Below are 17,073 nucleotides of genomic sequence, written 5' to 3' on the forward strand. Positions count from 1 at the left end.
ACAGAAGAAAATGGAAAGAGGAAGAAAGTGGTAGAAAGGAAATAAAGAGAAAACAGAAGAAAAGGAGAAGAGGAGGAAAAAAGTGGAAGAAAGGAAATAAAGAGAAAACAGAAGAAAAGGAGAAGAGGAGGAAAAAAGTGGTAGAAAGGAAATAAAGAGAAAATAGAAGAAAAGGAGAAGAGGAGGAAAAAAGTGGTAGAAAGGAAATAAAGAGAAAATAGAAGATGGTGATAATAGGAGAGGAAGAAAATGTTAGCAAGGAAATAGAAAAACAACAAGAGATGGGGAAAATAAAATAAAATAAAATATAATACAATAAAATACAGTAAATAAGGAAAGTACGGTAGAAAACAGTAAAAGAAAACGTAAGATAGTGAGTGTCATAATAATAATAATAATAATAATAATAATAATAATAATAATAATAATAATAATGTTTTTGTTTGGTTTGAGGCATTTGACAAGAGTAATACACAAATAAAAATGACGTATAATAATAGATACAATAGAGGAAGTAGATCATTTAACATTTAACTTAAAATAAAACGAAAAAAAAAATATAATGAAAGCCAATTATTCAATCATAAACAACAACAACAACAACAATAGTAAAAGATGACAGTAGTGAGGGAATATATTTTTTTTATTCATGAACAAAAAACAATAAAACGAAAGAGAGGGAGAGAATGTTTTTAATCGTATTCAACAACGATGGAAGAAACGAGGAGGAGGAGGAGGAGGAGAGGAGGAGGAGGAGGAGGAGGAGGAGGAGGAGGGGATGGAGGTAAAGATGATTTAATGAAGAAGGGAGGAAGAAGGGCGAGAGATGAGAGGTAAAACAAGATGGAGGAGGAGGAGGAAGAGGAAGAGGAGGAAGAGGAAGATGAAGAGGAAGAGCAGGAGGAGGAGGAGGAAGAAGGGCGTGGGAACATCATTTGACCCTTAATTCAGCAAACCGATAAGAACATAATGAAAAAAAAAAATAGAAAAGTGAAAACAAGTATAAAAGATCAGAATGTAAAATCAAACTAAAGATATAAAACACAAAGATAAAAGATAAAAGATAAAAGATAAAGATTAAAGATAAAAGATAAAGATAAAGATGAAAGATTAAAGATAAGAGATAAAAGATTAAAATCAAGATTAAGATAGAAGATAAAGATAAAGATAAAGATAAAAAATAAAAGATAAGAATAAAAGATAATAGATAAAATTCAAAGATAAAAGATGAAGATAAAAGATAAAAGATAAAACATAAAGATAGAAGATCAAGATAGAAAATATAAGATAAAGATAAAGATAAAGATAAAAGATAGAAGATAAAGATAAAAGATAAAGATACAGATAAAAGATAAAGATAAAAGATAAAAGATAAAGATAAAGATAAACATAAAGATAAAGATAGAGATAGAGATAAAGATAAAAATAAAGATCAAGATTAAGATTAAGATAAAAAAATCAGAAAAAAAGATAAAAAATAAAAGATAAAAGATCAGAATGGAAAATCAAACGACAGAACTAAAACTAAACACCAAAATCAATCCATGACAAATAAAAATCAGTAAAAGGACGAAAGAAAACAAAGGAGAAGGGAAAGTCTAAGTCTATTATTGACCTTTAAGACGCAAACAACAACAGGTGAAAAAAAACAACAGCAACAAAAACAGCTGCTAGAGGATCGCACGTTTCCCTTTCACCACAAGACTTCCCCGAAAACAACAACAACAACAACAACAACAACAAACTTCCCCTCTTGCTTATCTGATTTTCTTTAATAGCATTTTTTTTTTAGGCCTTTTCTTATATCGCGAAAGTTGGGTAACCACGGTCATCTCTCTCTCTCTCTCTCTCTCTCTGATGTTTTTTTTCTTTTTTATGGTCATTTATTTGTTTCTTTGTTTTGTTTATTTCTTCGTTTGTTTCCTCGTTTATTTGTTTACTGGTTTGTTTATCCTCTCGTTTGTTTGTTTATGTATCTGTTTATTTTTTTCTCTGTTTATTTATTCCATGTTTAATTAGTTTTTTTTTCTCATTTCACTTTTTTTTTATCTTTTTACCTTTGTTTTTTTTATTTATTTATTCGCTTCGTTGTTTATTTGCCACGTTTGTTTACCTTTTCGTGTCTTTGTTTATATGTCTGTTTGTGTATCTATATTTTTATTTTTATTTATATATATTAGTTTTCATTTTCTGTGTTTAAAGTACAAAAAAAGTTTAATTATATACGTGTTTACTGCGGAAGGTAAAAAAAAAATGGTGGAGGAGGAGGAGGAGGAGGAGGAGGAGGAGGAGGAGGAGGAGAGAGTGAGGAGAGAGTGAGGAGGAGGAAAGGGAGGGGAAAGGAGTGGCTGAGACGGGGCTTTTCCCTTTTTCCCATCCATTACAGGTTGTTTCTTTCTTCTTCTCTCTCTCTCTCAAACCGGTCAAGCTCTTTTGTATTGATATTGAAGAAGCCAAAGATGAGAGAGAGAGAGAGAGAGAGAGAGAGAGAGAGAGAGAGAGAGAGAGAGAGAGAGAGAGAGAGAGAGAGAGAGAGAGAGAGAGAGAGAGAGAGAGAGAGAGAGAAGGGGGGAGAGGTGGTTGTCCGAGGTTATTCAACTTTCGCTATGAATACACACACACACACACACACACACACACACACACACACACACACACACACACACACACACACAGTTATATTCGCTGTTGTTGTTGTTGTTGTTGTTGTTGTTGTTGTTGTTGTTGTTGTGTTCTTCTTTTTCTTTTTCTTCTTCTTTTTTTCTCTTCTTGAAGGAGCGACGGTGAAAGGCTTTTTGCTGTTATTATTATTATTATTATTATTATTATTATTATTATTATTATTATTATCATCATTATTTTATTTATCAGGTTTCTTTTGTCTAAATCTCCCTTCGTCATACTTCCTATAGCTTACTTATTCTATCATCACCATCACCATCACCATCACCATCATCACCACCATCACCACCATCACCACCCTCACATATACACGCCCCTCTGCACCAGCACCTTCACCACCTCGGGACAATGCCTCACCGCCACCTCCCTCACCACGGACTCCCTCGACAAGTCCACGGCCACCCTCTCCGTCAGGTGGTTATACAGGTGCAAGGAATACCCCGCGAAGGACCTCACAAACTCAGTCCCGTACCCTAGATCCTGCGCGAATATATCCATCCCTTCCCCCCCGCTGACGAAGGGGAAGAAGAGGGCCCCGGGGAACACTGTCACGTCCCTGCAGGTCTTCGGGGTGGAGGTGGAGGAGGTGGAGGTGTTATGGCAGTGGAGGTGGAGGTGGTGGGTGAGGAGATCCGCCCCGATGCTTGTGTACTTCAGGAGGTTCCATCTGGCGGGAATGTCCTCAACCATTTTCTGTAAAAGTGTAAGATCGTAAGAAAGGGAGTGGGTAGGGGAGGGGTGGGGAGAGGGAGGGGGAGAAAGGGAAGGGGGAAGAGAGAGGGAGATGGGGAGAGGGGAAGAGAGCGGAAAGGAGAGAGGGAGAGGGAGAGAGAGACTGAAAGGAGAGAGGGAGAGGGAGAGAGAAATGGAGAAAGGGAGGGGGGAAGAGGGAGGGAAAGCAGAGAGGGAGAGAGAGAAGGAAAGGAGAGAGGGAGAGGGAGAGGGGAAAAGAGAAAAGGAAATGGAGAAAGGGAGGGGGGAAGAGGGAGGGAAAGCAGAGAGGGAGGGGGGAAGAGAGAGGGAGAGAGGGAGAGGGAAAGGGAGAAAGGGAGAGGGGAAGGAGAGGGAGAGGGGAAGGAGAGAGGGAGAGAGGAAAGAAAAGGAAAGGAAAAAGAGTAGGGTCTGTTTATGAGATATCTTCCTCTCATCTCACTAATTACTCACCTGTGCCAACCCTCACCTACACCTATTAATCCCTCCCCTCACCTGTAACCCACCTGGACGAGCTCATGGCGAGGCTGGAAGGACAGGACGGCGTTGCTAATGACATCCCCGAGGAGCCTGGCGAGGTAGTTGTCGTGTGCGGGAAGGGGCCTGAGGGTGAGGGAGTCCAGGTCGAGGTAGGTGCCCCCGAACCGACGAAGTAACTCGAGTCTGGCTGCGTCACTCACCATCACCGCCACGTTGTATTGGTAGTCTGGAGGAGGGGAGGGAAGGGTGGGTGGAGGAAGAGATGAGTGAAGAGATGATTGAGTGGAGGGATGGAGGAATGGGTGGAGAGATGAGTGGGTAAGTGGATGGAAAGTTAGTTATGTAGTTTGAGAAGGGAAGGTGGATGAAGGAAGAGATGGGTGGAGAGATAAATAGGTGGAGATGAATAGGTGGAAAAATGAATGAGGAGGAATGGGTGGAGAGATGAGTGGATAAGTGGATGAAAAGTTAGTAAAATAGTATGAGGAGGGAAGAGAAGGGAAAGTGGATGAAGGAAGAGGTGGAGATATGGATTGAGAGATGAGTGGGTAAGTGGATGAAAAGTTAGTTAAGTAGTTTGAGGAGGGAAGAGAAGGGAAAGTGGATGAAGGAAGAGGTGGAGATATGGATTGAGAGATGAGTGGGTAAGTGGATGAAAAGTTAGTTAAGTAGTTTGAGGAGGGAAGAGAGGGGAAGGCCTGGCCCCCAGCTTCACCTTTACCTGTCCGTGGCTCACCTGTGGAGGCCGTCATCCAGGCGCGAGTTTGGTGCCAATGGTGGAGCGGCGGGGCGTTGAACACCTGCTCCAAGTCCAGCCACGACAGGCGCACATTGGCCGCGCGCTCCACGACCTGCGGGCGAGGCGAGGCGTGGGCGTGGGCGTGGGTGGGGCCAGGGGCATGGGTGGAGGAAGGTGTCTGTGTGCTGATAGCGGCGTGGGGGAAAGGTGTGGGGGCGCGGTAATGGTTGGTGAAACATTACACAGGGAAGGGACAGGTGAGGTAATGTATGGGCGCGCCTCACCTGCAGCAGCGGGTGGGAGGTGTTGACGACAGGTGACGTGAGGAACACCTGCACGGGGCGGCGAGGGTGGTGGCGGGCGGCGCTCTCCACGGCACAGGCCTTGGGGGGGGGGATTAAGCAAGGAAAGCGAAATAAAAATAAAAAAAATACAATGCAAAACTTGACATCAAAGAACAAAGGAAGGGAAGGACTGAAAATTATAGAAAGCAATAACAGATTTTTTTTGTGTGTGTGTGTGTCAACAAGTGTACAGCTACAGAGCCAGCCACGTATTGGAAGGCACTGGTATGTACCGCATCATGTGTGGTGTGCAGCGTGTTGTAGTGCCTCTCACCACCTGGCGGTGCCTATCACTACCTGGCAGTGCCTATCACTACCTGCCAGGCTGAATACACACGACAGCCTGCGTACACCCGGCGGCCTGCATCCTGCTCGCCGTACCTCCCTGGCGGTGAAGGCCGCGGCGCAGGACGTCTGCAGGAAGAAGATGGTGTCGTTGCGGGGCGGCGTCCAGGACAGCCTGCGCAGGACGCCGGAGGAGGCGCCAAGGACGCCACGCCAGTGGCCCGGAGGACGCGGGCACAGGTGCGGGAGCCACGCGCCCCCGCCCGGCGCCCCCGCCCCCGCCTCGCCGCGACCGGGGGCGCCAAGGGGCGGCCCGGCGAAGGGCGGCCACGAGGGCCTGAAAGAGGGCAGGAGATGCACCTGGGCCCGCAGGAAGAGCAGGAACAGCAGGAACAGCAGCAGCTGCAGCAGGCGGAGGAGGAGTGCCGGTCGGCGGAGCCTCAACATCATGCATGTGAAATACTTTTCTTAGCTCCCTCCCTCTCTCCCCCTCTCCTTACCCTCCTCCCCTCTCCCTCCCTTTCTCCTCCTCCATCCCCTCCGGTTTTTCTCTTCGTCTTTGTTTTCTTCGAGTGTCTATTTTGGTGTTTTCCTCCTTCGTCACGCTGTGAGGAGGAGGAGGAAAGGTGATCTCAACAGGGAGGGCTAAAGAGAAGAGGAAAAGGAAGGAGTTTTCCTACACCAAATATAGAACCACGTCTAATAATACATAAACCTTGTGGGTATGAGACCCAAGACAGGAAAACATGGAAGAGAAGGCCACAGCAAGCATGTTGGCTGGTGACGAGGCTGCCGGCTTGAGTGATTCAGGTCCACATTCTTATACGTTTCGGGCTCCAATTGCGACTATCCCCAAGGCCACAGAGAAGACTAACCTGATTTCTATGGGCGGTTTTTCCCTTTCCATGGCGCAGATGTCAGATGTACGTAAAGCTATCACTGGGATCACAAAACACTCCCTGAATAGCCCAGCAACTTCTACTCCATCTTACGACTATTCCCAAGGCTACAGAGAAGACTAACCTGATTTATATGGGTGGTTTTCCCCTTCCATGGCGTAGAAGTCGTGTAAAACTATCACTGGGATCACAAAACACTCCCTGAATAGCCCAGCAACTTCTACTTCATATTACGACTATTTCCAAGGCTACAGAGAAGACTAACCTAATTTCTATGGGTGTTTTTTCCCTTCCATGGCGTAGAAGTCGTGTAAAGCTATCACTGGGATTACAAAACACTCCCTGAATAGCCCAGCAACTTCTACTCCATATTACGACTATTCCCAAGGCTACAGCGAAGACTAAACTGATTTCTATGGTTGGTTTTTCCCTTCCATAGCGTAGAAGATCACAAAACAGCCTATGGAAAGCCCAAGAACTTCTACAAGAGGCTTTTTAAACATGCGAATTGAGATGCCGATTTTGAGTTTAAGAATACGGGCTTTTTATTTTAATCTTCTCATGTGTTAAACCTGTGGCCTTAGTAAAAGATAGAGAGGAAGGAAGGAAGGAAGGAAGGAAGGAAGGAAAGAGGGAGGGAGGGAAGGAAGGAGAGAGGGAGGGAAGGAAGGAAGGAATTAAGGAAGGAGGGAGGCAAATAGTAAGAGAAGAGATATTGTTGACAGATAGATAGGAAAGAGTGAATAAGGAAGAAAAGAAATAAAAGGAAAAGGAAAAAAAAGGAAGAAGAAAGGAAAGAAAAAAAAGAAAGGAAGGGAGGAAGAAAAAAAACAGTAAAAGAAGAGGAAATATTAACACATACCAAGGAAGGAAAATGAGAAAGGAGGGAAGAAAAGAATTAAAAGATGAAGGAAAGAAAGAGAAAGGAAGGAAGGAAGGAGAGGAGACAACAAAGAAAAGAAGAGATACCCGGGAAGGAAGGAATGAAGGAGGGAATGAAAGAAATAGAAGAAGAAGGAAAAGAAGAGAAAGAAAGGAAGGAAGGAGAGAAGAAAACAAGGAAAAGAAGAGATACCCGGGAAGGAAGAAATGAAGGAGGGAATGAAAGAAATAGAAGAAGAAGGAAAAGAAGAGAAAGAAAGGAAGGAAGGAGAGAAGAAAACAAGGAAAAGAAGAGATACCCGGGAAGGAAAAATGAAGGAGGGAATGAAAGAAGTAGAAGAAGAAGGAAAAGAAGAGAAAGAAAGGAAGGAAGGAGAGAAGAAAACAAGGAAAAGAAGAGATACTGGAAGGAAGGAATGAAGGAGGGGAGGAAAGAAAGAAGAGAAGAAGGAAAAGAAAAGAAAGGAAGGAAGGAGAGAAGAAGAAATGAAGGAGGGAATGAAAGAAGTAGAAGAAGAAGGAAAATAAGAGAAAGAAAGGAAGGAAGAAGAGAAGAGAAGAGATACCCGGGAAGGAAAAATGAAGGAGGGAATGAAAGAAATAGAAGAAGAAGGAAAAGAAGAGAAAGAAAGGAAGGAAGGAGAGAAGAAAACAAGGAAAAGAAGAGATACCCGGGAAGGAAGAAATGAAGGAGGGAATGAAAGAAATAGAAGAAGGAAGGAAAAGAAGAGAAAGAAAGGGGGGAAGAAAAGAAGGTAGATATCAAGAAGAGGAGGAGATGGTTTTATGTAAGAGTCAACCACCACCACCACCACCACCAACAACAACAACAACAACAACAACAACAAGACCAATCATTATTATATTATTTCACTGCATCGTTTTCGTTTTATTTTATTATTATTATTATTTTTTTCTACAATCAGAAGTACAGGAAGTGAATCATTGTCAGAGAGAGAGAGAGAGAGAGAGAGAGAGAGAGAGAGAGAGAGAGAGAGAGAGAGAGAGAGAGAGAGAGAGAGAGAGAGAGAGAGAGGGGGGGTAAATTAATGAAAAATACAGGTGAAACAAGGCGTGAGGAGGAGGAGGAGGAGGAGGAGGAGGGGAAGACGTGATAGCCTTGAACAAAGCCAGAATGTAACGGGGTATAGCGTGTGGAAGAGGAGGAGGAGGAGGAGGAGGAGGAGGAGGAGGAGGAGGAGGAGGTGTTTTTCTAAATATGTGTTTTCGCAATGGAATGGAAGAGGAGGGGGAGGGAAGTTATTAAGGGAGGAAGGGAGGTCAGATGAAGAAGGGAGATGGGGAGGAAGGGAAGGAAGATGGGTAAGAATGTAAGAAAGGGGAGAGGTGAGGAAAGGTATGTGTGAGGAAATGAGTAAGAGGAAGCTGAGAGAGAGAGAGAGAGAGAGAGAGAGAGAGAGAGAGAGAGAGAGAGAGAGAGAGAGAGAGAGAGAGAGAGAGAGAGAGAGAGAGCAGGCATCCTCCTTTGCGGTGGCATCAAGGTTAGCAAAGAGTGACAGGCAGCTTCCAAGTCTCCGCCCGAGAGGAAACGCGAGAGACAAAAAAGAGGAGGAAAGGCAGGCGCCCATCAGGACACGTGACGTAGCCGCGGGAGGCGTTTCAGCTCAGTAAGGAAAAGAGTCACAAAATCCCGCCGTGCCGCCGCCAGACAGCCATGGGTGCGGCGCGGCGGCCCTCCCCGCACCTGCTGCTGGCGGTGCTCCTCGTGTCGCTGCTCCTCAACTGCCTCCTGCTGCTCCTTCGGCCATACCTAGGGAGCAGGGCGCTCCTCCTGCCCTCCTTCAGGCCCCGGTGGGTGCCCCTCGCCGGGCCGCCCCTCGGTGACCCCGGCCGCGGCGAGGCGGGGGCGGGGGCGCCGGGCGGGGGCGCGTGGCTCCCGCACCTGTGCCCGCGTCCTCCGGGCCACTGGCGCGGCGTCCTTGGCACCTCCTCCGGCGTCCTGCGCAGGCTGTCCTGGACGCCGCCCCGCAACGACACCATCTTCTTCCTGCAAACGTCCTGCGCCGCGGCCTTCACCGCCAGGGAGGTACGGCGGGCAGGATGCAGGCCGCAGGGTGTGTAGGGCGTGGCACAGTATAGTGCACGGGAGGCAGGATTCACTGTCTGTCAGCGCCGTACATTTTTAACAGGCTGTCGTGTGCACACAGGACAGACGTGGCCGCGCAGTGTACTCTGCTGATATAAAAACACACCCTCCCCTATAAAGAAAAGGTTTTTTTTTTCTATCAATTTTAACTTTCCCTCCTCTTTATTTCTTCTGTTACTTCTTGCATTGTTCCTCTTTTTATATATCGTCTCCCTTGCTTTAGCCCCTCCCTCCCCAGGCCTGTGCCGTGGAGAGCGCCGCCCGCCACCACCCTCGCCGCCCGGTGCAGGTGTTCCTCACGTCACCTGTCACCAACACCTCCCACCCGCTGCTGCAGGTGAGGCGCGCCCGCACACACGCTTACCTCACCTGTCCCTTCCCTGTGTAATGTCTCCCTCATCATTACCGCGTCCCCCACACCCACACCTGTCCCCCGTGCCGCTAACAACCACCCCGCCCACGCCCACGCCCACGCCTTGTCTCGCCCGCAGGTCGTGGAGCGCGCGGCCAACGTGCACCTGTCATGGCTGGACTTGGAGCAGGTGTTCAGCGCCCCGCCGCTCCGCCGCTGGCACCAAGCACGCTCCTGGATGACGGCCTCCACAGGTGAGCCACGGACAGGGAGGAGCTAATTAAGAGAGAGGGTACGGTGAGGTAAGGCAGAAAGGCAAGAATGTGAAGGGGGGGGAGCCGAGTGTGAGAGAAAGGTAGTAAATTTAGGTAAGGAAGAGGGTAAGGATAGGAATTAAGGTAAGGGAGAGGATAAGTTTTAAGAATTAAGATAAGAAAGAGAGTAAGGTGTAGGAATTAGGGGAAGGATGTGAAGAGAGAGGAGATGAGTATGGGAGAAAGGTAGGTATTCATCTCTCCACCCATTCATCTCTCCATCCATTCATCTCTCCATCCCTCCATTCATCTCTCCATTCATCTCTCCATCCCTCCATTCATCTTTCCATTCATCTCTCCATCCCTCCATTTATCTCCCCATCCCTCCATTCATCTCTCCATTCATCTCTCCATCCCTCCATTCATCTCTCCATCCCTCCATTCATCTTTCCATTCATCTCTCCATCCCTCCATTTATCTCCCCATCCCTCCATTCATCTCTCCATTCATCCCTCCATTCATCTCTCCATCCCTCCATTCATCTCCCCATCCCTCCATTCATCTCTCCATTCATCTCCCCATCCCTCCATTCATCTCTCCATTCATCTCTCCATCCCTCCATTCATCTCTCCATCCCTCCATTCATCTCCCCATCCCTCCATTCATCTCCCCATCCCTCCATTCATCTCTCCATCTCTCCATCTCTTTTTCTAGTTACCCTCTCATATCTCTACCCCTCCATCTCTACATACTTCTCTCCAACCATCCCTCCTCCCCTCCACTCACTCATCCCCTCCTTCACCCTCCCTTCCTTCCCTCCTTCAGGTTACAACGTGGCCGTGATGGTGAGTGACGCCGCTAGACTCGAGTTACTTCGTCGGTTCGGGGGCACCTACCTCGACCTGGACTCCCTCACCCTCAGGCCCCTTCCCGCACACGACAACTACCTCGCCAGGCTCTCCGACAGACTCATCAGCAACGGGGTCATGTCCTTTCAGCCCGCCCACCCGCTTATACAGGTGAGTTACAGGTGAGAAGGGGAAAGAAGATGTGTTGAAAGATTGTTTATAGACGTTAATCAAGACTAGAAAAGTGAGTTACAAGTGAAAGAAGAAAAAGACTAGAAAAGTGAGTTACAAGTGCAAGAAGAAAAAAAAGGTGTATTGAAAGGTTATTTACAGACTTTGATTAAGACTAGAAAAGTGAGTTACAAGTGCAAGAAGAAATAAAAAGCTGTATTGAAAGGTTATCTATAGACGTTGATTAACACTAGAAAGGTGAGGTATACAGGTGAGAGAAGAAAAAAAAGATGATTAGAAAGTTTATTTGAAGATTATAAGTGAGTTAGAGGTTACAGAAGAGACGAAAAGATATACAGAATGATTATTTAAACACGTGCATTCCCATTTTTACCTGCAATTAAGAATATAGAGGTGAGTTTGACTTTAGAAAAAATAGAAAAAGAAAGAAAAAGGTGAATGGAAAGGTTATATAAAGACGTTTAGCGCATCTTTCACCTGCAATTAAGATTATGCAGGTGACTTACAGGTGGGAAAAGCGTAAAGAAAGCTGATTAGAGAAAGACTAGAGGGTTAGAGGGCCCGTTTACCTGTACATAAGTCTCTACAGGTGTGCCACTAATTAACATCCCCTTCCTTACCTGGCGTGAAGAAAATGGTTATAGAGAAGTGGAGAAAAAAAAGGTGATTAGAGGAAGTTTAGAGAGTTAGATGCCACGTTTACCTGTACATAAGTCTCTACAGGTGTGCCACTAATTAACATCCCCTTCTTTACCTGGCGTGAAGAAAATGGTTACAGAGAAGTGGAGAAAAAAAAAGGTGATTAGAGGAAGTTTAGAGAGTTAGATGCCACGTTTACCTGTACATAAGTCTCTACAGGTGTGCCACTACTAATTAATATCCCCTTCCTTACCTGGCGTGAAGAAAATGGTTATAGAGAAGTGGAGAAAAAAAGGTGATTAGAGGAAGTTTAGAGAGTTAGATGCCACGTTTACCTGTACATAAGTCTCTACAGGTGTGCCACTACTAATTAATTACCACCATCCCCTTACCTGGCGCAAAGAAAATGGTAGCGGACATTCCGAACACCTGGAACGGGATGAGTTACACCAGCATCGGCGCCGACCTTCTCACCCGCCACCTCCACCTCCTCTGCCCCCGCGCCCTCGCCATCCCGCCCCTCCCCCCGCCCGCCCACCCGGAGACCTGCGGTGACGTGACAGTGTTCCCCGGTGACCTGTTCTTCCCCTTCATCAACGGCACTGACCTCAAGAAGATATTTATGGTTGAAAGAGGTTACGGGCCGGAGTTCACGGAGTCATCTCAGGGTTATGCGTTACACCTGTACAATCACCTGACCAGCAAGGCGGCTGTGAGTGTGTCGAGGGAGTCTGTGCTGAGGGACGTGGCTGTGAGGCAGTGTCCGGGGGTGGTGGAGATGCTGGCACAGAGAGATCCCTTCCTGTGAGTTCCCAAGGTTAACAGACACGTTCTCGTGACCAGCAAGGCGCCTGTGAGTCTGTTGAGGGAGTCTGTGCTGAGGGACGTGGCTGTGAGGCAGTGTCCGGGGGTTGTGAGGTTGCTGGCACAGAGATGTCCCTTCCTGTGAGGTCTCAAGGTGAACAGACACGCTCTCCTGACCAGCAAAGCGGCCGTGAGTCTGTTAATGGAGTCTGTGGTGAAGGACGTGGCTGTGAGGCAGTGTCCGGGGGTGGTGGAGATGCTGGCACAGAGAGATCCCTTCCTGTTAGGCCTCAAGGTTAACAGACACGTTCTCCTGACCAGCAAGGCGCCTGTGAGTCTGTTAATGGAGTCTGTGGTGAGGGACGTGGCTGTGAGGCAGTGTCCGGAGGTTGTGAGGTTGCTACCACAGAGATATCCCTTCCTGTGAGTCCCCAAGGTTAACAGACACGTTCTCCTGACCAGCAAGGCGCCTGTGAGTCTGTTAAGGGAGTCTGCGGTTAGGGACGTGGCTGTGAGGCAGTGTCCAGAAGTTGTGAGGTTGCTGGCACAGAGAGATCCCTTCCTGTGAGTTCCCAAGGTTAACAGACACGTTCTCCTGACCAGCAAAGCGCCCGTGAGTCTGTTGAGGGAGTCTGTGCTGAGGAACGTAGCACACAGACCTGATCCGTTCTTCTGATGCGTCAAGGCTCGCTCACATACGCATAACTGTTGTGCATTGAAATCTAAGATGGGGCTCCGTTCCTGCGACCGGTAATGACTCGTTCGTATACGCATAGTCACTGTTCTAGCTGTCAGGCGGCGGGTAGCGGGCTTTTTTTTTTTCACCCTTTTTTTACAACAAAGGAGACAGCTCAAGGGCACACAAAAAAAGGAAACAATAATCAAAAAAGCCCTTGAGCCGAATCCTTTGATGTAAAAAAAAAAAAAGACCCACGCGCGGTAACGGTTGTACGAAATGGCTTGTGCATCGAAGTCTGCTGTGATGGATCTTTTAGCGAAGTGGAAGCTATAGTCAAGATGTCCTCCACTTCGAAATCCAAACAGCCAGAGAGTCTTACATGGCCACTCTGTTATCAGGAGTCACCATCTATAACTATATACCTCTTGTAACCTGTGTATATATTTTCCACAGCCATGGATTTGCCTTGTATATATTAAAAAAAAACGAGTCTACGGTTGGTGTTATAAGACTCTTTCACTTCTCACATCAGCTATTTCTAAAGGTCAAAGAGGGGGTCAGTAGGGATCTAATGAGTGTTTCTTAAGGTTCGCGGTACAGAGGAAGGGTCACACTACCACCAGGGTCATAAAACTACTCTTGGAAATTCCCACAACGTCTACGAAAGGCTTGTTCAATATGTGTTCTTGGGAGGCGAAATGTCACAATACGAACCTGTAGTACGTTTCCTCGTCGTTCGTTGTTCTGGTACTCTGTCGGAGAATGGCCACACTCTCCTGACCGCACATTTGCATTGCTTATTTAAAAACAGAAGTACACAAAGTCTGCAAAAGCCCGGAGGTGGTGAGAGAGAGAGAGAGAGAGAGAGAGAGAGAGAGAGAGAGAGAGAGAGAGAGAGAGAGAGAGAGAGAGAGAGAGAGAGAGAGAGAGAGAGAGAGAGAGAGAGAGAGAGAGAGAGAACCAAATGAAACGAAATAAAAGCAAATGGGAAGAAATAAAAACAATAAATTAAAAGATACAGTTGGAAAGAATTTATCAGAGAGAGAGAGAGAGAGAGAGAGAGAGAGAGAGAGAGAGAGAGAGAGAGAGAGAGTTAACACAGATCAGCGGCCGATATTCTTTTAATGTACTCTATCCAATTCTTTGTATTCATCCAAGACGTCTACTGAAGCGTTAAAAAGTATCAACAATTATACAAGTGTTTACCGTTCATACAGTTGATGAGGTTTCGTAGGAGTGAATAAGTGAGTCTTCAGCGCCCAAGAACACGTATTTGACAAGGCTTTCGTGGGAGTTGTGAGCATTTCCAGTAGTAGTTTTATGACCCTGGTGGTAGTTTGACCCATCTTCTGTACCATGAACCTGAAGAAACACTCATTAGAACCCGACTGACCCCCTCTTTGACCTTTAGAAATAGATGATATGAGAAGCGAGTGTCTTATATAATACCGACCTAACATCCCCGGGTAACTCATTATAGAGCCGCGGACACTCTTCTCAAATGCTCTTAAACCCTGTCTCTCCTCTGTTTAGAAACGCTGTGCTGTGTTGTTTTGTGAAGGTTCTGGTGTGTAGTGTGTCTGTGTGGTTTGTCTATTGCTTAGTTTGTGTCCTATTGTTTGTACCATTTCGCCTGTCTTGTGTGTGAGTGGGATATATATACACGTGTTAGCCTTTTAGTATTACCGTTTTCTATGTACAAGTTTATTGAGAGCACCGCCAGATATAAGCGTAAACTAGTCTAGAGTCAGGTACTACAACTAATAACAGACCCCTCGATAACTCCCAAGAACCAGTAAAAGGAAGAGGATTGATTGATTGATAGTTTATTGTTGCAAGTAAAACAACAAAGGGGAAGGGAGGAGCATGCCATCCCAACCCCCAGGCAGTACAGAGTGTGATTGTACAACTAAGGATAGGTATACCACTCTTTACCCTTTCTATTGGATGTTATATAGATTAAATGATCGGTTCACCACGCATGTATTAATTAACGGTTCCTATGTAGCCTATTTTGTCTTCATCTACAACTACTATTACTACTACTACTACTACTACTACTTCTACTTTCTTTTCTTTTCTCCTTTCTCTTCTCTTTCTCCTCTTTCTCTTCTATATAATTATTTCTTTTCTTCTCTCCTTTCTTCTCTTCTTTCTTTTCTTTACAATGTTTTCGTTCTCTTCTATTCTCTTCTCTTTCCTCTCCTTCTCTTCACTTTTCATCTTTCATTTATTTTCCCATCTCTCCTCTTCTCTTCTCTCCTCCTCCTCCTCCTCCTTCACCTCCATCTACCGTTACCACCACCACCACCACCACTACTACTACTACTACTACTACTACTACTACTACTACTACCACAATGACCACCACTACAACAATGACCACTATCCCTACCACTAATACCATACATAATCTCCCCCCCCCTCCCCCCTCCCCCCCCAACCATCACCACCAGCACCACCATCAGCTGTTCATCTCGTGTTTCACTCCTAAGTCCCTCTCAAAGCCTCATTGTCCGCTGCGTGTTTGTGTGATGTAATCTTTTATGTTTACAGCCAATTGTGTGTGTGTGTGTGTGTGTGTGTGTGTGTGTGAGGGGGGAGGCGGGCAACAACACACACACACACACACACACACACACACACACACTGATGAATTCTTTCCTATCTTTTGATTTATTGTTTTTATTTCTTTCATTTTATTTGGTTTTCTTTCGTTTCATTTGTTTTTCTTTCTTTTCTTTCTTTTCTTCTTTCTTTCTTTCTTTCTTTATATTTTTCTGTCTATCCATTCATCTTTTCTCCCTATTTCTCTTTCCTTACTTTCTTTCCTTCCTAATTCTTCTTTATCTTTCTGTCTGTCCTTATCTGTCTATCTATCTATCTATCTATCTATCTATTAGCATATTTATTTATATTTATGAATTCTAAGGTTTAAGGGTCATACAACATTTCACACACACACACACACACACACACACACACACACACACACACACACACACACACACGAGCGGTCTTGTTTCCACTCAATTTCAACACAACCTGGAATTAACGAGACAAACGAACCAATTTAAAACACACACACACACACACACACACACACACACACACACACACACACACACATCCATTACATGTGTGTGTGTGTGTGTGTGTGTGTGTGTGTGTGTGTGTGTGTGTGTGTGTGTGTGTGTGTGCGCGTGCAGAATCATAATCCTAATCTTTTTATACGAAAAAAAAAAGTAGATTGTGGATGTAACCAGAAAGAGAGAGAGAGAGAGAGAGAGAGAGAGAGAGAGAGAGAGAGAGAGAGAGAGAGAGAGAGAGAGAGAGAAGGGGGGGGAGGGGGGAGGGTCATAAAGTCATCACAAGCATAGATATTACTCTTGCGACATCACCACCACCACCACCATCATCATCATCATCATCATCATCACCACTATCAATCTTGCTGTCATCATTATCACTTTTTCTCCTTTGCATCATCATCCTAATTATCATTACTACTACTACTACTACTACTACTACTACTACTACTACTACTACTACTACTACTACTACTACTATAATTACATCACTTATCTTATTGTGTTATTTGTATTAGTATTATTAACGTTGATGTCACTTATAATCACTACCACCACCACCAACACCACCACCTCCACCACCACCACCAACACCACCACCTCCATCACCACCACCACCACCTCCATCACCACCATCACCAACACCACCACCACCACCTCCATCACCACCATCACCAACACCACCTCCACCACCACCACCACCACCACCACTAAATTATTCCAAAAACTTCAACATTAGCAAGTAAACGAAGGAGAGTTTTGCAACGACACACACACACACACACACACACACACACACACACACACACGCACAGAGGAGAGAAAAAAAACACTGCCACACCCACTTCCTACTTCCTCTCTCTCTCTCTCTCTCTCACCTGCCTATTAACATGAGAAAGCGCAGTATATATTTACCTGTAATTGGCGCGGCGGTGAATGGCGCAGTGGGATAAGCTTCTCGGCGCGCTCTACTTATGCAGACGGACAGAGGAAGGGAGGGAAAGGGAGGGAAGGGAAGGGAAGGGAGAAGGGGGAATAGGGAGAGGAGGGGGATGAAAGGAGGGGAACCAGTGCGACCAGAAGAAGG

The 17,073-nt window shown here is 45.8% G+C and overlaps 2 protein-coding genes across 7 annotated transcripts; one reads left to right on the forward strand and one right to left on the reverse strand.

Moving 5' to 3' along the window:
• Positions 1-2,944: 2,944 nt before the first annotated feature.
• On the reverse strand, positions 2,945-4,096 carry LOC126999609 (alpha-1,4-N-acetylglucosaminyltransferase-like). The gene is made up of 2 exons (XM_050862385.1): positions 3,900-4,096; positions 2,945-3,375 (listed from the first exon to the last, which is right to left on the reverse strand). Exons 1-2 carry the CDS (start codon positions 4,074-4,076, stop codon positions 2,983-2,985), a joined length of 570 nt encoding a protein of 189 aa, XP_050718342.1. The 5' UTR covers positions 4,077-4,096; the 3' UTR covers positions 2,945-2,982.
• Positions 4,097-8,459: 4,363 nt separating this feature from the next.
• Positions 8,460-14,873, forward strand: LOC126999425 (alpha-1,4-N-acetylglucosaminyltransferase-like). 6 transcript variants are annotated; one of them, XR_007753342.1, is made up of 7 exons: positions 8,460-9,069; positions 9,368-9,466; positions 9,621-9,735; positions 10,561-10,754; positions 11,818-12,231; positions 12,373-12,614; positions 12,756-14,873. XR_007753342.1 is itself a non-coding variant. In XM_050862008.1 (6 exons), exons 1-5 carry the CDS (start codon positions 8,698-8,700, stop codon positions 12,220-12,222), a joined length of 1,185 nt encoding a protein of 394 aa, XP_050717965.1. In that variant the 5' UTR covers positions 8,460-8,697; the 3' UTR covers positions 12,223-12,231; positions 12,373-14,873. The 6 variants fall into 6 exon arrangements, 4 of the variants coding, with proteins under 4 accessions (XP_050717965.1, XP_050717967.1, XP_050717968.1 ...); XR_007753343.1 differs by having other exon boundaries at positions 12,514-12,614; XM_050862008.1 differs by having other exon boundaries at positions 12,373-14,873.
• The last annotated feature ends 2,200 nt before the right edge of the window (positions 14,874-17,073 follow it).

The sequence above is a fragment of the Eriocheir sinensis genome, chromosome 16 (assembly GCF_024679095.1).
Source record: "Eriocheir sinensis breed Jianghai 21 chromosome 16, ASM2467909v1, whole genome shotgun sequence".
NCBI lineage: Eukaryota > Metazoa > Arthropoda > Malacostraca > Decapoda > Varunidae > Eriocheir > Eriocheir sinensis.

Excerpts from the sequence above, each read along its gene's own strand:
- LOC126999425 (XM_050862008.1), top strand. The coding sequence starts at position 8,698 with ATGGGTGCGGCGCGGCGGCCCTCCCCGCACCTGCTGCTGGCGGTGCTC. Across the intron at positions 9,070-9,367 it reads CGGCCTTCACCGCCAGGGAG|GCCTGTGCCGTGGAGAGCGC; the intron begins GTACGGCGGGCA and ends CTCCCTCCCCAG. Across the intron at positions 10,755-11,817 it reads CCGCCCACCCGCTTATACAG|AAAATGGTAGCGGACATTCC; the intron begins GTGAGTTACAGG and ends CCTGGCGCAAAG.
- LOC126999609 (XM_050862385.1), bottom strand. The coding sequence starts at position 4,076 with ATGGTGAGTGACGCAGCCAGACTCGAGTTACTTCGTCGGTTCGGGGGC. Across the intron at positions 3,376-3,899 it reads CTCGCCATGAGCTCGTCCAG|AAAATGGTTGAGGACATTCC; the intron begins GTGGGTTACAGG and ends ACACTTTTACAG.